This window comes from Cavia porcellus, unplaced genomic scaffold (genome assembly GCF_034190915.1).
Source record: "Cavia porcellus strain 051 isolate PalLab524CR breed Dunkin Hartley unplaced genomic scaffold, mCavPor4.1 scaffold_26, whole genome shotgun sequence".
Classification (NCBI taxonomy): Eukaryota; Metazoa; Chordata; class Mammalia; order Rodentia; family Caviidae; genus Cavia; species Cavia porcellus.
Genome location: NW_026947509.1, coordinates 30,847,969 through 30,869,669, shown reverse-complemented (window position 1 = coordinate 30,869,669; position 21,701 = coordinate 30,847,969). Strand labels below are relative to the sequence as shown.

Sequence of the window (21,701 nt, the reverse complement as noted above, 5' to 3'; positions counted from 1 at the left end):
AGATTATACAGAAACCATTGTTCATTTTCTGTTAGTCGATTCTAAATACTCTGTAATGCTGTCATTCTCTTAAATGGTTTTACATTGTTTTGATATACTTAATGCTACAGTATACGAAGTTGTACTCAAGAACTTCAAGGAAAGAGTCAATATGGTAACTACTTTTGGGTCGGAATTATCTGGTGGTGAAACACTATTCTGCTTAAATGGTTATGTTTTGATCTGCACTGTTTTGCTGTTATGCCCTCTTTTATCCCAATCTCCACTCCATTATTTACTTTTTTATTTTTATCCGTTTAATTAAAGGGAAAAAATAGCAGGATATATTATAGTAACCCACTTTGACTTTCTATTATCTCGATTTGAAACCCTGTATTACTCTCACCATCTTGTTTTTGACTGATGTTCCCCTATTCTGTTTTGCTGGATAGTATCAGGTTCAAAAGTTTAGGCATCAGCTGTGAAGATAATGAGATTCATTATAACGCCCATTCTCGTTGACTTTTATCTACTTTTGAAGACCTACAATGTCTCCAATGGTTTGGTTTTGTCGGTTTTGTTCTTTACTGTTTTGTTCAATTGTATTATAACTAATGATATAGGCAATTCTATTAGAGATAGCGGGAGGCATTATGGTAACCACTGTTGACCAACTTGTATTATGTTTTTATATTATCTATTATGTCCACCCTTTTGACTTGACCGATTCTGTTCTGTTATGTCACATTTGGTTTTACTCTCTTCCAAAAAAGCAATAAGAACCGTGGGAGCAATGGAAAAAAAAAAACAAAACAAAACAAGATGGCAGGTATTTAACAATGATCGTGATACTGCGTATTGTTATCTTCAAGATAGGTGCTCAGCGGAGAACCAGCCTTCCTGAAATCCGGCCATGGTGGGACTCAGGCAGCTTATTCACCTGCCCTCTTGGTAAGAGCCTGTGGCGATGGCCAGGAGAAGAACCAGAACTCCTGAGATCCGGCCATGGTGGGACTCAGGCAGCTTATTCACTCACCCTTTTGGTAAGCGCCACAGTGAGAGCCAGGAGGAAAACCAGAATTCCTGAGATCGGGGCATGGTGAGATCAGGCAGCTTATTCATCCACCCTTTTGGTAAGCGCCTGTGGTGTGGCCCAGGAGGAGAACCAGAGCTCCTAAAATCCAGCCATGGTGGGACTCAAGCAGCTTATTGTTCTGCCCTCTTGGGTAAGTGCCTGTGGCATGGGCTAGGAAGAGAACCATTACCTGTGAGCCTACTGCCACGTGGGCTGAAAATCAAGCACCCTTCCCCTAACCCTCCCATCCCATAGCTACTGGGGATAGATGTCTCAGCATCTCTTGGGAGGATGGCCATAGGCAGTATAGCAAATATGGGGGATTTCCTTCTATCTTCTGTTTGAAGGCAAAATTGTTTTCACTGTTTTGTTATGTTCCTTTTGCTCTATTCAGTATTCTCAATTGGTTTTATAATGTTCTGTTTTTGGTTTGATTTTGCTATACCTAATTGACTGGACAACTATTGTGATGTTAACAAGATATACCATAATTCCTGTTACTACCACCCCAGTATCCTACTGTGAAATCCTGCACCAATTTCACTGCATTGTCTCAATTGGCTTTGTTCTGTCTTGTGCTGTTGCATTTTTACTACTTTCAAAATAAAATTTAAAAAAAGATAGTTGCTCAGGTTACCAGATCCAGGAACAAAACAAAACAGTAAAATGGAACAAAACAAAACATTGGATTTCAAAAACAAGACAGAAGGAAATCCTCCACAGTTGCTATCATGTATATTGTTATCCTCCAAATAGATGCTCAGACTACCAGCTTTAGGCTTGTAAAGTCAATCAAACAATACAAGCATTAAATTATTATTATTGTTATACTTTCGTTGCTCTCATCTCAGCCTGACTTCCTCCGAATCAGCCCATTGTTTACCGGGGGTGGGGAGTGGGTGCTCTTCTTGTCTCCCAGCCTGAGCACCAACTGGCTCACGGAAGGGGGTTGGCTTCTTGATTCTCTTCCTGCTCCCCATGGCAGCTGCCCCTGGCTCATGGGAAGGCATGGTTTCTGGCACCTGCATCTTGACCCCTGGCTTTCCTTAACTTCTGTATTTGTTCCAGCTGTGTACCTGCCCCACTGTCACACTAGCACACAAAATTAGGTTATACACAGTGAGTTTGGCAGTTAAACCAGAAGTAGGGTGGCTTTGCACACCCTTGTTCACCTCTCCCCTGGTTCTGCTTCCTCTCTTTCTGGTGCCACCGTTAAAATCCTCCCCCTTTCCCTGGTAGTGTGGTTCCATGTGTTCTTGGGCTCTAGCAATTTCGGTAGTTGGTCAGAGAAATGTTTCTGAATAAGTACCAGGCCCTCCTGGAAAGAATGGAATTCTAATTTATATAATTTTCTCCAACTCAGTACATTTAATATTTTTAGTTCTTCAGATGAACTGTCACATGGTATCTACTTGATGGAAGAACCTCATTTGTATGGTGGACCATGGCAGAGTGCTAAACAAATGTAATTGCTCTGGGCTCTTATTGCCAAGTGTAGAATGAATTTAGGAAAAGGAAGCCAAAAATCCAAGCAGGAGAGGAGGCCCCACTTTTGTTCAGATGACTAAGCGAAAGGACTGAATTTCCCCCTTAACGAGCCAGGTAGGAACTAGATTTGAATACAATTTTGCAAAGAATATTTTTGGAACTTACACAATACGCATAATGTTTTGTCTGCAGGAGGCACAGAAACTAGTTCTGCATACCTGAGCCTGGTAGTGTAGACAGCTAATGAGAAGGGACGTTTGCCCCTGGACGAAATGAGATGAGAAAGGTACAAAGCTACCTTGAAATTACAATGGGAGGCGCGAATGGTAGTGTTGGAATGGTAATTATTATTTCCATGTGATATGGAGCTCTTGGCTTCCTGTCACTGAACTGACAAATGATCTTTCCCTCAGCAGCCTCAAAGGCTTAGCGCCACCCGTGTGCCATGAGACAACCCTGCCCAGCCTGGTGTGAGGCGACTCTGCTGGATTGTAGCACCGGCTTTCTCCACAGCCCAGCGCTCTAGGATTTCTGGCCAAGATGGAGAGTTTCTGAGGCCAGCAGGAAGTCCCTGCCGCTTTCTCCCATTGCTGAAGGAGGACCGAGGTTTCAGATCTTTCCTGAGCCACTGAGGAATATTGGGCTTCCTCCTGGGACCAGTGTCCAAGTGATGAACTCATGGGGACAAGGAGTCTGAGTCACCTGGGCAGCCTGTGATCCTGCGCCCATGTCCTGAAATGCATGCTGTGTGCTGTTGACCGGGTCAGTTTCATCGATCCTGGTTGAACTGCTTCTGTGAATGACCACGCACGAATCCAGGCTGGGCAAGAGCACAGAGCTGCCAGACGGGCAGCGGATTTTTCTTCACGCTCTTATTCTCCCTGTGTAATTCCTGCAGGCCACTCTTCCTTCATTCCTCCTCTTTGCAGAGGTTGTTTCATCCCTCTCTTCCTTAAAAATCTTTTTTTCTTAAAAATAAGAAGCGGGGAAGGAGCTCCAGGCGTTAAACGCTTGTAGGACGCATGTACCAGAATCAGTCACACAGACATTACTATCAAAGATGTTAGAGTATCCTAACCTCCTTCCTGCATAACAATGTTAGCACAGCACACCTCATTTAACAAAACATTAAAACATTTTACTTCCTCAGATCAAGTGTATCTATTAATAATGACTTAAATTGTCTGCGCTGATTTCACATTATTAAGAAATCTCATTCCCATCATGTGGAAGAACACAGGGTGGGGGGCCGACCGCACCATCACTTCCTTCCTGATGACATCGCCACCAAGTCCAGCGCAGCTAGTGCCAAACAACGCGGCCACTTCTGCCGTGGGAACGGTTCTCATCTAGAACCCTTGCAAGCGCTGCTTGTGCTGGCCACCCAGGAGGCCTCCTTTGGAAGCTCAGACACTGAGGTGCCCTTGAGTGCTGCCTGTCCACTGTGGTCCAGTGTCAAACAGAGCCACCAAGTCCTCCTCAGTGTGCAGAGCCCTGGAGAAATCACCCCGGGAGGACATGGAGAGGTACTAGGGATTTTGCCTGGAAGCATAGCTTCGAAGCTCTCGCTGATCAAGGGGACCAAGTGGCTTTACAACTGTCGTGGGGATTTAATTACATGATGAAATTGCAGCTTCTGCCTCTTGAGACAAATTGCATGTTCAGACTGATTGTTTTTTATGAGTCTCACACCGGGAGCAAAATACTTCTCTCTTGAAGTTGGTTTGGTCTGATTGTTATGCTGATGGTTCTCTGCCTGCCTTTCAGAAAGGGCAAGTTCACTGGTCCCCCGGGTAGCTTTCTGTCCCTCTGAAAGCCTGGAAAGGGCCACGACAGGTGCCTTTTGTCTGAAGGATTACAAGTTTGCTTTTTTACTGGCAAAAAATAGAACTCTAAATTTCTAACAGAAAAATAGAAAAATGATAAGTAGAAATGAAAGATAAACATACTTAATGTCCAATTTTTTGACTATAAAGTTGTGACTTTTTAAAAATAAATTTTAAGCTAGGCATGGTGGTACACACCTGTAATCCCAGCACTTGGGAGGGTGAGGCAGAATAACCGTGCATTTGAGGCCATCCTGAACTAGATAGTGAGACCCTGTCTCAAAAATAAAATAAAAATCAATTTTAGAAGTTTATTGATGCTGATACTCTCATAGCTTACAAGTAGGAATGAACTTTTCTAATTAGCTTGGAAATACTATGTACAGCATCTCCACAGGTCATCTTTAGGTACTGGAAGTGTGAAGAGAGAGAGGGTAGCAATGGCTGTCTTCAGGAGTGTTAGGTTTGCAGGGGTGTAGCTCAGGGGAAGAGCCCTTGCCTAGTGTGTGTAAGGCCCTGGATTCATCCCCAGCACCTCACTGTTAAGTCATGGTCGGCTCCCAAGTGTGATGGAACTCTCCCTACATAGGGGCACTGGAGGCGGATGAGGATGGACCCGGTACAGTGCCATGATGTGGGGGGAGCAGGCCAGCAAGGTTTCCTTTCTGGGGGCCCTTGGGCGGAACACAGAGGGTGGAACGGTGCATGTCTTCCCGGGTATCTATCTAGTCCTCCTCTTGTCTTGCTGCTATGAGGAGCCCAATCCTGTCATTCTGGGAGTGGGGACAAGGGCACAGTACAGAAACTGGGTGGAGGGGGTAAGGCAGAGGGGATCTGGGTAGAAAGGAAGCCACAGGGGACAGTGGGTCTGGGATGCAGCTGAAGTAGCGGCAGGGCCTGGACCTTTGGGGGACACAGACTGCACCTTGGGGTGCACTTGTCACCCGGATGTCAGTGCCTGCAGGGTCTGAGGCAGCTTCGGAGACATCTCACCTGGAGGGAGAACCAGTGCTAGGCCCAGGTGAAGGTATGGAGGACGGCGGTGACATGGGCTCCAAAGCTGCCCTTGACCATGTGGTCAGGCTGGGGTCCCAGAGCACCTCCTCCCTCCCCAGCCAGGCTTTCTGGAGTTGATCCTATAAAACACCCCTCAGGCAGTCTCAGGCCAGGCTCCCCCGTGTGAAGCCCAGGGCCGTGAGCCACCTGGAAGGAGGGTGGGCATGTGGTCAGCAGGCCAGGAGCAGAGGCGCCTGCCCAGGAAAGGAAGGGACTGAGGGTGCCCTGAGGCTTGGTCCATGCCAGTTTCTCAGCCGCCAGAAGGGAAGAGCCAAGGGTTTCCCGGATGATGACGATGATGAGGATGAGTCTCACTGTATTACAGACTGATTCTCTTTCCAGATTCCATAAAAAATAATTACTAGAAAAAACAAAATGAAAAGTGGACACATAATTGGAAGTTGGTGAGTCATGTTGGTGGGTGTCATGTCACTCTGTCGAATCGCTGTGTACACATCTAAATGCTTACTGTCAGTGTCGGGTGTCCCAGGGTGACATCAGACTCCAGGAGGCCCCAAGCAGCCCTACCCAGGAGCAGCCTTTGGCTAGGCAGGGGCAGGCAAGGGCCATTGAGAGTCTTCTCTGTGTGTCAGAACTTTCCTATTCCTCTACAGCCCCTGACGATTTTATTTTCAATCGCTTTGCTTCTGTTCCTTAGGTTGGGAACTTTCTGGCTAAGTCACTAAGATGCCCAGATTGGGCTTGAACTTGCAATTCTCCTGCCTTAGTTCTCAGAGTGCTGGGAGTATGGGTGTGCACCACCACAGCTGACTCCTCTTGATGTATTTGCTGGTCCTTTGCTTATATTGGCATCTTCCATCTGCTGTTTGGCCCAGTGGCAATAGAAGGAGATCAACCTTGTGGTCAAGAGAGGTGGCACATGCCTGCTCTCACATGACACACTGTGTTGCCCTAGGAATTCTGTGAGTGAGGGTGAGCTCCCAGTTGGCCACGTCTCCTGGTCGCATCTCCACATAAATCCTTCCTAGCCATGTAAAAGAGTTTTATGTCTTTCCTCCCACATCACAAGACCACATTTCTCTGCTGAATGGCTCCTCACTGCCTTCCTGGATTTGGTATAAAACACGACGCCTCGAATTCACAGCCCACATGGCACAGTCCTACACGGCAGCCAGGCCTGCGTGGGCACCACAGTGCCTGCTCTGCTCCCTGACTTTGGGGTTTCTTCCTTCCCATTACTGCCTCCTAGGAGCTGCTGAGCTTTCTAGGGTCAGCTTGGGAGGCCTCGACAGTGTCCTTCATACACCATTTCAATATTTATTTGAGACCCATGCTCCGCAGGACATGGTGTGGAGGTCAGCCTCATCCCTTCCGGAGGTCCAGGTGCTGATGCTGGGGCTGGAGGTGATGGGAGACGGGCTGAGTTGGCAGAATGAGGTTGCGGAGAGCTAGCGTCACTCCCGGCACGCCCTGGGGGGCGTTGTTTCGGACGTCCAGCCCTCCCCTCATCTCGGGAACCGTTGTCACTTGGGAATGGCAGAAGAACCTCTTTCCTATTATCCTCGGCCCTTTTTGTTCTTTCGAAACTCTCCATGCGCTCAGGAGTAATGCTAATAGAAGGATGTCATCAGCATACATTATTGCTTTATTAGCCTGTTTCTCAATTTTGATTCTGAAAATATCCTGATTTAGTCTAATTGCAATTTCGCCGTGTTCCACAGGCAGTGACGGCTCATCCTAGAGGGGGTGCGGAAACTCGACCCTGTAGGATTTCTCTTCCTGCCCAGATGCCTTTGAAGCTGGACCATTAGGTCTGAGACATGCATCTCATCCCGTCACAGTGTGATTCAGCTTGCTTCTGGGAAAAATAAGCACCTAGGGCTTGTGTCTTGTAGAAACCAAAGAAATATTCTCATGCTAGGTGGTGAGAGGTATTTTTCTGTGTCTAAAGCAGGGGCTCCTGCAACAGCCATTTCATCCCTAAATAATTTAACTATATTCAAAGATAATCTGATGTTATTGTAGGAAAGTGTATTTCTAATAAATTCCACTTGATCTGGGTGAATCAATTCAGGCAGCGCATAATTGAGTCTGTTAGCAAGGACTTTAGCAAGAATTTTGCAATCAGCGTTAATTAAGAAGATGGGACAATAATTTGTGCATAATTCCGGATCTTTCCCTGGCTTGTGAATCAAAGTAATAAGAGCGATGCTCAGGCTGGTGGTGGGATAGTGTCATTAGGTGCTGATTTATAAGTACTTAGAAAGGTTTAATTTCATTTTGCTTCGAGCAGGGTCTCCCAGCCCCCACACTCTAGCTGGGTGAGCAGCGCTGTGGCGGAGAGCTGCTCTCTCCTTCCGTGCCTGGGGTCACCTTCTGCCTCCCTCCATCCGGTTTCTATCTTTATTCTCCATTCTTTCCTCCATGTTTTTTTTTTTTTTTTTTTCTGATGACTTTTGCTGAATTATTTGAAGCCAGGCACCTCGGGCTGTTTGTACCATGCCTGCATGCACATGTGCATAGATGTGTGCACATGTGTTTGTGTGGGGATGAACATGCATCCTGTGTATGCATGCAGTATTAGTTCTGAGAGGTGTACTTCAGGGAGGGAACGGTTTGTCTGGTTGCTCCCACACGGTGCTGCTGGGTGGACGGGCTGCAGAAACCCCTGACCACAAGACAGGGACCACACCCGGCTTATCTTCTGCTCCTAACTGGCTGCTGATCAGTAAGTGGGCACCGTCAGGGTGGGACGCAGCCATAGGGTGAACTGAGGCATGTGGGAACTGAGGCATCAAGGGACACTGGATACAGTGCTGGAATCACATGGCTCATTGGCTGTGAGACCCCTGGTGTGTCGCTCAACTTCTTTGAGCCTGGATGTCTTCTGTTGGAGGAGTGGGACTATTATAGCATTTGGGAAATGTGTCGGGATTAGACTGCCATTCTTCTCTCTCTGCCTCAGAGTGAGGCTCGGTCCAGCTCTGACTGCTCTGGCTTGAGGATTTACTCTCCCTAAGCCTTGAGCTGAGCTGCTACATGGGGGTGCTAAGCTTCTCTCCTAGCAGCCTCCCTGAGGATTCTTGTACTGCTCGCTGCTCTAAACCCAGCCTGCTGTGGAAGGTGGGGTACGCTCTACATGGCCCATTAGGATGAGCTGCTCCTGGGACCATGGCAGGGAGGAAAGGCTGTCAGCTCCTTTCCCAACACGAGTCTGTCTTAGCATCCCAGTTAGTCTAACTCATGAGGACCCTCAGAGTGAACCTAGACAAATCCCTTTTTTTAAAAAGAGGAGATCAATCTCAGAGCAGCGGGCTGACACATCTATGGTCAAGAAGGTAGTGGTGGTGCTCAGGTGGGAGGGAGCCTGGGACACCTCATGGTTGGACACTGCCCTGTCCATTGCACCACGCCTCTAGGCTACCTTGGACGCACAGGCTGGCCTTGTCATACTAGGAGATGGCTCCTGTAAGGCAGGACAGGCCTCACAACACTTAGACCTGTCCCATGTGATGGCCCCCTCCACTCACTCAGGGAAGGGTCACAGTGTGCCCAGTGCCAGGCCATGGATGAGAGATCTAACGTGTGGCTGGGCCTGGGTCCTGTGCATGTGCACACATCCAATGTGTGTTCTTGCACACTCATTCCCACCTGTACATGGGAATAAACAGCCAATTAGTAGTTTTTTAACTTTCCTTTGGGTGCTTAAATGCTATCACCCCAAACACAATATAATGCCTCTATTTTCCTATTTCAATCAAGAATTCAAGTGGCATCTTGACTTGTATATAACATATCAGCAGCAAAATCATACAATACTGACATCCTTAATAATAGCAATTAGTAATCAGTTGTTCCTTAAGTAGTTTGATTACGCCAGCTACCAAATTGTACGGCTGATGTGTTTGGGGGTGAGCTGGGTCTCACTGCCCCTCCCCCAACTGCCCTTTTTCCCCTGGGTGTTCTCCGTGGTGAGCAAGCCCATGGGGATGGACAAGTGGCAAGGACAAGTACCACAGCTGTGCTGACCTCTGAGCAGAGGCTTGGCTTTGGCAGGAAGGAGGATGAAATGTTGCTTTGCAGAGAAACAAATCAGAGTGGTGTCTGTGATTGGGCAGGCTGTGCCCAGCAGCGGGTGCTGGCAGAAGACTGGGCCAGGTGCTGCCAGTCTTCGACCCCTGAGTCTCTGAGGCCATGTGAGGCTCTGCGTAGGAGGAAGGATAGGCAGGGCCTTAGTCTGTGGGTGTGGAATATCTGGCGAGTACATGAACACCAGCCAGGAGGCTTTTCAGACATCATCTGTGTGTGACATCTGTGGGCTCCTTGCTAGCATCTTGGTCCCCAGTGAGGCAATATTGCAAGATGGCTGCACCCGTGAGAGGCAGGATCTGGCGTGACGTCATCGGGTCCCTGGGGGCAATGCCCTGGGAAGGATTAACGCGTGTCTCCAGGGACAGTCAGATCCCGTGAGGGATCCTTGTAAAAGATCGAGCCTGGCCCTCCTGGCTCTGGTCCCCACTCCTCACCGTCTGATTGCTTCCTCCTGAATGAGCTCCCACCAGGATGCTGTGGCCAGGCTAGGATGCAGCCCGGGGGTAGGAAGGGTATGGCTTAGCTCCCAACCTGTGGCTGGTATAAACCTCTTTTCTTTTTAAAGTACCCAGCTTCGGGGGTTTTGGTCACAGTGACACTGGGAGGCTAGGGGTGCTAAACTCCCATGGAGGGTGAAGATGTGGGCACCACCGTATCAATAATGGTGACCTTCCCAGAGAGGTGACCTTCCCGGAGGGCTCCAGAGGCAGGGGTGGCATCGGTGAGCAGGGAGGCAGAGTCGCAGCTGGAACAGGGAAACCGGTTGTGTGTGTCTGGGACCTCGGCCTGGCTCTGCAGCTGGCCTGCAGACCCTGGTCTACAGGCAGAGCCCGTCCTGGCGACAGGAGGGGAAACACCCAGGTGGGTCCTCAGGTCTCCCCCAGAGGGGCCGGGGGAATCTCGGTGGTTCTCATGTGCAAGCTGAGCATACACAGGCAGCCCCTTGCCCGTCCCGGCATCGTCTTGGGCATCCTGAGCCCATCCTTGTGAACAGCTGGGGTCTCTGCCAGGGCACGGGGCCACCTCCTCCTCTCCCCCCTACACTTGCTCAGTGGGTGTGCCCTCCCCGTGTCTTCCAGGAAGGGCTGGATTTCTCAGCTCCTCAGCCCATACGGGGGAGGTGAATGTGTATGGGGTGCCTCTCTTCTTTATGTTTATCTTTTATTTTTCGATGCTGTTGAGAACATAGCAAAGCACATTATTACCTTCCGTTCTATTTGGTGGGAGTAATAGGTTCACAGACGGATGAGCGTGTGATTCTGCTGCTAGCACAAGGCCTCTGCGTGACCATTTTAACAAGCAGCCAGTGGTTACTTCCTTCCCCCTTGTTTTGGCACATTGCCGTCTTTGAATTGATACGTGAATTCTGTCAATGGGGACTGAGCTTTGGAGGCAAAGCCCTTCTCTCTTCTTCCTTGAGATGTTTTTGCCAATGTGTCACCTGGGGCCCCTTCTCTCCACCTGGTGGGCTCCCCCAGCTTGACCTTTTTTCCTGCCAGCTGACTGCATCTTCCTCCTCCTCCTCCCACAGACATAAATGCACTGTAGCATGCATTTCCAACACAGCTTTCAAGGCTGTTGCCACCACTCCGATGACTCTGTGACTGTTCTGAAGACCCTGTGAATCCTAAGGGCTCTGTCCAGCAGGAATGCTCTCTGAGAGCTTGCATTCACACTGACCTTGGAAAAGGGACCATTTCTCCTCACCCCCACAGGTTAAAGGAGCCCACACCTCTTTGAGGCAGTGCCCGTCCTGGGGTCCACAGCTTCAGAGACACATGAGGCAGATGGTGATCTTGGCCAGGAGATCCCAGACACCCCTTCTACTGGTCTTTAGCAGAGGTGAGGATGGAAACCAAAGGTGACTGCTATCTTCAAGTCCTTTTGTCAGGCTTTGGGGAGCATTTAGCATGCCTGTGCACTCATCTTGGGTGCAGGATTGGTAGGGAGCCCTTCCAGCTCATTCTGCCCTGAAGCCTGACACCTGTGGGAAGTGCCGGTCCAATCTCATAGCCTGCTCAGTAAGATGCTGGTCTAGGAGGTGTTGTTCTTGCAGTCTCATAGCTTGTTGGTGCCAAAACCCTGGAAGGACTGGAAGGGTCTCACTCCAAAGCTACTGTGCGTCCTGGCCCCACACCCTGGGTCTTGCACACCCTACCTATGTGTGCTCTCCTCTCTCCACACTGCTGAGAGTGCATGCTCCGCTTTGGCTAGGATTGCAGGGCCCTCCATCTGTCCCTCATCCCCTTCCTCTTCTTCCTAGGGAATTGAACCCAGGGCCTTTGCACTGAGCTATAGCCCCAGCTCTTTTAATTTTTAATTTTGAGATGGGGTCTTGCTAAGTTGCTAGATTGCTGTCTTAGTGAACCACTGTCTTCAAATTGTCAACCCAGGATAGAGCCATGCACCTGAAATACACGGTCAGCCTCCAATGTCCATGTCCTGAGAGATGCCGTTGGGTGTGGAGGAGGCCACGTGGACATTATCTTTCACCCAATGGGTGCACCGTGGAAGGAACTGTGACTGTCCTAAAACAGCTTCATTGATTTCAAGTGTTCAGTAAGGTGATGGGGATGGAGAAGATTGGGACGAGTGACAGGAAAAGCAGAGGGTCGGACCACAAGCATGAGGAGGGCGGCGGTTAGGGAGAACTGGTGAGGTGCCAGGGAGGAGGAGGCTCCCCATTTCTGCACCCGGTGGGTCAGTGAGTGGGTGGGTACTGCTGGCTGGGATGGGGCCACAGGAGGATGCAGCTGGGTCACAGCAGGGCTCAACCAGGGAGGGACCTTGGGGAACAAAGATCATTCTCTTCCCTCTTTCTAGAACCTTCTGTCAGCTACCCAAATAGGAGCCAGGGCAAGGGGTGGGTGGATCCAAGTCACAAATGTCAGCCTCAGTGGTGGGCACAGGACAGAGCTAGAGGCAAGTATAAAATTATAGTTCACCCCTCCACATCGGATCCCCATCTGGAGTCCCACGGCTCCCCAGTCCCATCTGCAGGGCTGGCTTCAGGATGGATGCAATGGACCCAGTTTGGGATCTCGACCCCTGGGCCACAGATATTTGGAAACTCAAGGAAAAGGAGAAACAGGGACTGTTTCCTCCCACAAGCTGAAGCAGCTCCAGCAGCGGGCGCCCAGACCCCACGAGGGTCAGGCACCAGACTGGACACTGCAACCTCAGGACACTCAGTCCTCCTGCAGACACTGTCAGTCCCCAGCTGTCCCTAGGTCTCCATATTGGTGTTGTCCTTGCATGGGCCATGTGTGTGCACATGCCTCTGTCTAACTACCACACACGCACACCAAGGAGCCCCCCAGGATCCCTCAGTACCTAAGACTGGCATCACAGGGCCACAGCTGGAAAACAGCTACACAAATACACCACAGGGCGGAGAAACACTTATGGCAAATGTGACGGAGAGGTTGTACCTAGATGACATGCAGATGTCCTATCCCATGACAAGAGGATTCTGAGAGCGGAGAGACCCTGCCGTCCAACCCACAAAGACGCATCACGTGGGAGGAAGACAAAAAAACAAACCTCAAACCCTTTGTGACACTCCCTGAGAAAAGGACCAGTGAGCAGGCAGTGAAGAATCATGGAGTTGGCAAATCAGACACAAATATTCAAGACCAGCAAAGCTCAGGGTCACAGAGGCTGGGGTGGGGAACATTTCCCGGTCAGGGGAAGAAGAGTCCTTTTGGAAAATAATTTGGAAGCATCTCGATTCATGAGTGCTTCTGTTTGTGAGGAGTGTCTGGCGATCTTTTACTTCTGTTTGCAGACTCTGCTTCAGTTGGTGAACATGGCCATGCTCACCTTCCCCAGAATCATGGGATGAGTCAAGTTTGTGAACAGAGGCAGCGCTGTAAAATTTTGTGCTCTAATTCTATAAATACTGCTCCTGGGACTCTCCTCTGAGGACAAACTCCAGATTAAAAAAAAGAAAAGCCACAGGAGAGCTAATGCAGGTGTGAGTCACAGCATTATTTACAGTAACCAAAATGTAAACAGAGATTCTCCTTCCCTGGACATTTGGCTCCAGTAGTTTGTGACCAATCATTTCCACAGGTGACTGAGCTTAGGAAGCACAGGTAGTGATAGAGAAAAGACTTCCGAGTCTCAAAAAAGAGCACAAAATAATACCCAGGATTTGCTTTTCCACACTTGTGGAAAACCAGAGACCGGATGTGTTGAGATGGTGACACAGAGATGAATTTTTCTCTTAGTTATTTTGTGTTGGTGTAACTTGTTGCTTAAAAACACACGCATGTCCACAGTACATGCAGTGCGCATGGTGTATATGTGTGTGTGTGTGTGTGTGTGTGTGTGTGTGCGCACACATGTGAAAGTTATTGGAGCCAAAATGGAGTCCCTGGTGTCAAAACTTCCCAACAGTAAGTTTAAAAAGCTGGAAGGTTGTGAAGGAGAGGCTCTCCCGCTTCTGCCTGACCTGTCCCCAAAGCCTTGCACAAAAGCCAGCGCCACCTTATGCAGTGAATCCTCCTGGGAAGCTGTCTGCCCAGCAATTGTCTGTCCGACCTTGGGCGAAGCCACCCTTGTTATTGATCCTGTGGTCAGGGACCATCATTTCAAAACACCCTGTGCAGCCGCCCTTGCACTGACTGTCAGTCTCCCCTGGCTTCGCCCCCTGGAGCCTGTGGTTACCCTGGCCCGCCCGGTCCCATTGTAGTGTTCATTCCCAGGGTGGCTGCAGAAAGGAGGAAGGGACGAGTGTGTTCAAAGTGAGGGGTATTTTGAGGGGAATTCCTGGCAATGGGTCTTCTATTGCAATGAAATTAAAATAATGTCAACTCCCACCAGCTATTTTGACCATACTGCATTTCTGTGTGACAGTCTGATGTCTGAGAACATGCCATTTGCCTTTTCACCTCTGGTCCGTCCCCCCTGAGTCAGGACCCCGCCACCTCCCTCCAGGTGCCACCGCCCATCCGCTTACCTAGCAGGGCGCCAGGGGGCAGTTGCGCCCAGGGCTCCTTCATCCAGTCGTCGTTGTCCAGCTCTATCACTGCGTCCGCGCGGGCCACTTCGGTGCAGAGCAGTTCCCCCACTGCCTCCACGTCCTGGGCAGCCAAGGCGGACTTCAGCCTTCTCACCACGTCCGAGTGGAGTGGGTAATCAGGCAGAGCATCTGGGCTGGACATAGCGGCACCCTGTGTGTCCACATCAGCTGGCTTCTTGGACTCTAGTCCCAGTGCAGAGTTACCACTGTCCCCAGTGTGGGAGGGTGGCTATGAATAGCAGGACCTCGGCTCTGATTACAGTCAGCCGGGAGGGCCAGCACTGGGTCTTGATGGGGAGAGGGATCATCCTGGAGACGGGAGATGGGTCAGTGGTCACGCTGCAGAGGTAGGTGAGGACTTCGGGTGGAAGGGGAGCAGCTTCCTGGGGTGCCGCTGCAAAGCATGGCTTTCCATAGCAGCGAGGCTCTAGGTAGAAACTCTAGAAGCTTCTCCCAGAGCCTGGGCTTGGCACCTCTGCTCTGGTGACAGGCGTGAGGTCTCATAGCCTGCACCACAGGCTCCACCTTTTAAAAGGACAGCCCGGCCGAAGCCTCTGAATGCCACTTGCCTCCAGCTGAGGGAAGAGGAGAGGAATCCGGCTCCTGCGTTCAGAGGTGGCCAGGCTGGCCCAGGACTACAGAAGCATGACAGAAGTGAGCCCCAAGGAGACCTTGATAGTAGCCAGTGCACTTGGCTCCTCCCAGGGACAGCCTGGCTTGCAGAAACACAAAACCTGGTATGGACCTCTGTGCCCTCCTGGGGAGAGTAGGCTCTGCTCCCCAGGCCCCTGGCTCTGGTCTCCCTGCCCCCCACTCCAGGGCACCATGCACAAGGCAGCTGCTCCCTCAGCTTCTCTGTTGAGTCCAAGAATGCTGTGGTCTGTTGAGTCCAAGAAGCTGGGGACCCTGCATTGCTTGATGGAGACCCCTCCACTGCACACCTGGTCTTGCCCCCTTGCCCTTCTCCCTGTCTCTCCTCTCCTTATGACTCACAGCGCAGTGCCTTGATACATGCTCCCGAGAAGCTTTTTGGATGAGGTTAGCACTTAACTCAGTGGGCGTGGAGTCAGGGTAGCCTGTGTGGGCCTTGTCCAACCAGTTGAAGGTCAGAGAGCACAGAACCAGACCTTATCCATGCGGTGAAGGATTCAGCCAGCAAGCGGCCTTTGGATTCCAACCCAGCCCTGCTGGGGATGAACTAGGAGCTGAAATGCAATTAACACGAATTGTATTTAAGGCAGCTGCCAGTTTCTTTACCTCAGTTTAAAATCCTCTAACCTCTATTTCTTGGGTCTCCTGCTGCTGGCTGCTAACTCCCAGCAGATTTGGGACTTAGCCAGTCTGCACAATCTTGTCCACCTCCCTCTGCCCTGTCTTCTCTCTCTGTACCCTGTTGGTTCTGACGGTCCCTCCTCCTTCACTCAGCTGTTTCATCTGCTGGTGGGATGCCAGCACTCTAGCCTGTCCCACTTTTGCTCTTCTTCTCCACACCCAACAAAGCTGGGTTTTCCTGTGGCAATGTACTCAGTGAAAAATGTTGGTTTAAATCAGTCATTTCAGACTGGGTCTGGCCCAAGGAAGCAAATAGGGTGTGTCTGTATTTATGTATTGTCGGGATTGACAAGGACTAAAGAGGCTGCTACTTCCTTTTCCCTTTCTTTTCTCCTTGAACATAGACTAGATGTCTGGCACTGTGGCAGTCCCTTTGCAGCCATGAGACAATATGCAGGAGATGAGTGATCAACATTAAGAAGAGTGGAGCAGAATGAGGGGAACTGTTTGGTTCGAGCTGTCCCCCCTGCTCTGGGCCACCAACCCAGATTTCTTATCTTTATTTCTTGAACACTGTCTGTTTTGAGTCCTTAGCCTCAGTTTCATTCTTGGGCTAAAGAATTAGGGTTTTGCAAAAGGGTTCTGAGCTTGAATTTCCAAGTGCAAACGCTCTGCAGCATTAGATGGTTGAGGTTTTGGGGGAAATTCAGCACATTTGTGTAAACACAGAGAGAGGGAGGGCTGGGACCGCAGGAACATAAGCAGAATCAGAGCAAAGCAATTGAGAGATAAAAGGAGCTATCAGGCAGAGCTATCAGACTCCAAATCAGAAGGGAGGCTAAGATGAAGCACTTGTTAGGTGGATAATAAGATGACAAAGGCTCAAAATATGGCACTTGCTGATCTTAATTACCACGGGATCTGTTGGGTGTTTAATCAGCAGCGCACACACTATGCTAATTATTCGGGCTAATTTTGTTATAATGTAATTCTTTATCAACCCTGCTATGTATAAATTAGGAATTGAAATGTAGCTAACACAAATTATATTTAAGGCAATATGAATTTCTTTATTTCTTTATGAAATCTTCCAATCTCTACGGTTTTCTCTTTCTCTTTTGGATTAACTAATGGGACCCCCTGCTCCCCAAGTCCAGATCCCCCGAATTTGCAGTTTTGAGGAGAAAGAAATCTGGCAAAAAGACGCCCCGCCCCCACTTCTTGGAAATCATATCTTTGACTTCCTCCTTCAGTGATCGCCCTTGAACGTACACCTTCTACTTAGGCAATCAATGCACACAGATCCTGGCTTTCTCTGAATCAGACAAAGGTCGCTGCCTCGTTCTGTTTTAATTTTGAAATGATCCTTGATAGGGACAGAAAGCCTCCCACTGCCAGGACATGCTGGATTGATGCTCATCAGCTCGTGTTTACACAGGTGCCTTAGGTGAGAGGCCTTGTCAGTGAGTTAGCAGCCCGAGAGCTCAGGCTGGTGAGGAGGTTGGGTGTTGGGAGTCAGAGCTGTTCGGGTGCCTCCCAAGACGGCCAGCCTTGGAAACTTTTCTCTCCCCACACTTTTGGTATGAAACAATTTTGCACAGACCAAGTTGTAGCATCGGGGTCTCGTTTCATGTCCACAACATGGACTCATAGATCATTGATCAGAGCTGCCAAGGGAGGAGGTGGCCTGGGACAACGGGACAGGCACATGTTCCAGCCCATGGTGGCCTCGGAGTAGATGACAAGTGCACTATGGGTCGGTCGACGTGCAGTGACCTGGAGGTGGACCCGATCTCCATCAAGCTTGAGATGTTCCTGCCTCTCCTCTGACCCATGAGCACCCTGGCCCTATGGGACCACCTCTCACTTCCAGCCCAGCTGCTGGACCTCCCCAGGACGAGGTCAGGCAGTGTGTCCACCCGTTGCTCGCTGTTGCCTTGTCTCTCTCCTCCTGCCCCGGCCTGAGGTGCAGCTGCAGCGTGGATGTGATTTGTCTTCTTCAACTTATGGTAAAACTGCCTTCTTCCTGTGAGCTACCAAGTAGGTGGTGATGTAATCCCAGGGTATGATTTTGGAAAGTGACTAAAGGTGTCAGAATGTAGCCCCATGATGGAACCCTGAGGGCTCTCAGGAAGAGGGAGAGAGACCAACAGACACACACCACCTGCCTGCGTTTCCCCTCTGTCATGTGACCCTCTGTGCTGGAAGGCCATCTCCACATGAGGCTTCCTGACCTTGCACCTCGGGGATTGCAAGTCAACATAAACCTTTCTTCTTTACCAAGTAGACAGCCTCAGGGATTTCATTATAGAAAAAAAAAAAAAAGCAGACCCCTGTGCTGGCTTTCTTAATTCTCAGCTCCAGTGGTGCTGTCACCTGGTCTTCACAGGTGTTCTGGACAGTAGGGAGCAGTGGAACCCCATGTAGCACAAATGAGATTTGATGGCAGTCAGTGACAACTCTAGAAAGATCTTTCCCCCCTTCTCAGGACATGATGTGTGAAGGCACAAGGGCAGGGTTGTGCAGTTGGAGGTGTGGGTATTTCCACTGAAATAAATACCACGGGCAAAATAACAAGCAAATGAGTTCATTCAGAGAGGCTATCGGAGGCCTGACTTAGCCTAGGCACTTCTCTATGTGCTGAGAATCTGGGGTACAGTACACTACTTGCTGACTGTAGCTGGTAGTATGTGACAGGTATCCTTCTAAAGGAGTCCTTTTACTGACCCTGGACTCCACAAAACTAAGAGGATGGGTTGGGGAGGGGAGTGATGAAAGTACATTATACTGTGATAGTTACCTGAGGTGTCAATTTGAAGGAGAAACACCTAGTTCATTGGATTAGCATGGTTCTGGGTGTGTATGAATGACTGACCCACTGAAGACGAAGACCCACCCTGGCGTGGGCCCCAACCAATCAGCTGGTAGCTTGGTGGAGTAAAAGGGAAAGGAGATGGAAGGCCCACTTTTTGTGTCTTTGGAGGAGCTCCAGTCTTTGTCGTTGCCTTTGATATCCATCTGCTGGTTTCCAGCACAGACCCTGATGCTTCCCCATATGGACTCCCATGAGACACTGCCATGAGCTCCAGGCCTTTGACTTTTGTCTGGGTCCTCAGGCTATCCTGCATGCAGAAGGCCCCTTGTCATTTGCTACCTGTGACTCTGCAGATGGTCATTGTAAGCCTACCTTGAAAATCCCATGTAGATCTGTGCAAATGAAACCCATTAATCTGTGTGGTCAATACGCCTCAATAAAACAAGCCAGAGAAAATAATAGTGCAAAGCAAGGACACCTCTGTCATGTTTTGGTGAGTGAAAAGTCAGCTGGGGGCGTGGTCTGCTGAGGTCACCCCATTGCTCAGGGCAGAGTTCCCATAGGCAGACTGACCAGGCCTCCAGAGCCCAGAGAGCCAGGACCACCCACTGGAGCTAGGCCTGGTTGCCACAAATTATAAAGGTGATGCCATAAATGCTTTCGTTTTAAGCATTAGAGTTTGGGGCAATTTGTTATGCAATAATGAGTAATTAATGCAGCACCTTGACTACATTTGAAGAAAGCCCAAGACCTTGCCTTCCCTCGCCCTCTCCCTCCTGCCCAGTCACAGCTGTGCCAAGTGAGCAGTGAAAGGGTTATGGCCCAGATGGGACACTGTAGCTGGCAAAGTCTCAGACAAAACCAAGGAGCTCTATCTTCCCCATCCTAGGAATTTGCTCTGGCGCAAAATGAATACCAATGATATACCTGCGCATCCCTAATGCCCCCTCAGGCTCCACCCCAAACCTAAGCTACAAGTATGCCTCCACTCCACAAGTCCCACTGAGAGACTGACCCAGGAGTGGGGGTGGGGGAGATGCCGCACCCCAGGGGATGGGGGGGGTCTCTCTCTGCATTCTTAAAATAAAGGTCATTTATATTTTATACTTCTTATCTTTTCAGCCGCTGCCACCACAATTCTATCAAGCAGGAGTGCTGCCTCCTGAGGCTGAAGACTGGATTGTCTGCAGTCATCAAAGCAAAGGCCTTTTTTTTTTTTTTTTTTTTTTTTTTTTTTTGCAGAGTTGCTGCAAAAAATAAAAACTTGGGAAAGTTTCTAATTTATACTGTCATTGAGAACCTGGATGAAGACATCAGTGAGAAAAGCATAGAGGAGAGAAAGAAGCGAGAATTCTCTGCGAAGAAGGCCTGCATTTCAGGGTTTAAAAATGCAATCAACATGGGGATTGGAGATGATAGAAAATCAAAGCTGTGATTTAAAAGACCAGATGTGGAAATTCTCTCCGACTCTGAGTATACATAGAATAAAATGATGTGCATTGTCGGCAGACTCAGGAAATTTGTATCTCTTTCAGGAGAAAGAAATCAGGGAGAATCTAGCAAGTAAACAAAGAAATAATATGGGATTGGCTGAGAATGTAGATTGCTTGTGCCTGTCTCTAATCCTGCCAAAGTCATATGGGGAAGCCTGAAGCTGGTATCACTGTAATGGACATAAGGTTTTTACAGAAGTGATTCAGATTACCTGGGGTCATGTGTGTTCCTGGGCAGCTGGTCTCAGTCTCACCAGATAGCCAGGTTCTTCGTATCCTGAATGAAGATCTGAGCGGGTTGTGCAGAAGTAGTGAGAGAGGCAGAGATTTAGAAAGGAAGGTGCGATCCACGGACAGAGGTAGAGGACAGAAAAGCTCAAGGATGTCTGACACTGAGTGGCCAGGTCTATTTTAGGTTGCAGGTTAAAGTCCCCCTGGGAGAGTTTCAAGCAGGCAAAGCTCAGAGGTGGCAAGAGCCAGGAGTGAAGCAGAGGGTGGGTAGAGGCAGAGGTGACAACTAAAGTGAGTTCTGGGGCTGGCTTTTCTTTTGTTTTCCTTGGATTTGGAGAGTGATCAGAAGTGGTAACTACTGGGAGCTTTTCCAGTTAATTGTGAGTCTCCCTGTCAAATGGGAAGGAAGTGCTTTTAAATTTATGTGAGGTTGTGCATAACCAGCTTGGCTGCCCAATCCCACCAGGGGATTGGACCCACAAGGCTGGTTATCTTCTGATGACAAGGGTTATCCTCAGTTACTCTAAACAATTACAGTGCATGCGCCTCAGCTCATATCAGAGGTCAAGGGAGCCTGATAAGGGAAAGAGCACAGTTTTTATTTCACATAAAAAGGTTAAGGAAATGTGGTGAGGGCAGCGTGCCTTGGTGGTCTCCTGTCTATTGTGAGCCTGAGGCTGTCTCCTATGAGTCTGTCTCCTGCTTCCTGCAGAATTGGTGACCTCAAAGAGGGAAGGACATCCAAGATCTTCCTCTGTGTGCCAAAGAAGAGGGCACATGAGAATACAGTGTGATGGTGACTATGCAAACCAAGAGAAGAGGCCTTGGAGAAAGACTGTTATGGTTTGTGTCTGGATGTCCCCCAAAGCATCATGCATTCAGAGTGAGGGATGAACTTTTTAGAGGTGGCTCAATCTAGAGTTTGTGATTGATTCATGGCCCAGTGCTGGGAGGCATAACTGCTACACCCACTTTAAGGTGTGCAGCCTACATACAATGTAAGGGTCAGAAAGAGGTTTACTTTCTCTTCCTCTCTTGTTGCTTTTGGTATCTCCTCTGCCACACCGTCTTCCCTTGGAGCCAGGTGATTGTGAACTGAAATCACTACAAACTGTGAGCTAAATGAACCTTTTCTCCTTTAACTTTGGGTGTCAGGTATTTTTGTCTCAGAAATAAAAGAAAAGTAATTAAGACAAAGACCTGGACCTCCCAATCTTGAGCATGAGGCATATCTGTGGAAGCTTTAGTCTGTAGGACTTTGCTGGGCTGCCAAAATAGATTAACACAGGTTCTCTGAGCTGAAGACTGTTGTTTTTCTAAATCGAAACTTCCTTCAAGTTCTTTTAGACACTGGAATGTCTCTTTCAATTAAAACTCTTCTGCAAAA

At 49.2% G+C, this 21,701-nt stretch overlaps 1 protein-coding gene and 1 long non-coding RNA gene across 3 annotated transcripts in view; one reads left to right on the top strand and one right to left on the bottom strand.

Moving 5' to 3' along the window:
• Window positions 1-14,969, bottom strand: part of Asb18 (ankyrin repeat and SOCS box containing 18) — a 59,061-nt gene extending 44,092 nt beyond the window's left edge. The window contains exon 1 of one of the 2 annotated variants that reach the window (XM_003474394.5): window positions 14,441-14,969. In XM_003474394.5, the coding sequence (XP_003474442.5) occupies window positions 14,441-14,645 (205 nt within the window). In that variant the 5' untranslated portion in view covers window positions 14,646-14,969. The remainder of the gene's footprint in view (window positions 1-14,440) is intronic. The other variant, XM_063237058.1, reaches the window with a different exon arrangement.
• On the top strand, window positions 14,728-20,098 carry LOC134473264 (uncharacterized). Its single transcript, XR_010043448.1, has 2 exons — window positions 14,728-14,850; window positions 19,713-20,098. It is a non-coding gene; the product is annotated as an uncharacterized LOC134473264 (long non-coding RNA).
• Window positions 20,099-21,701: the final 1,603 nt, after the last annotated feature.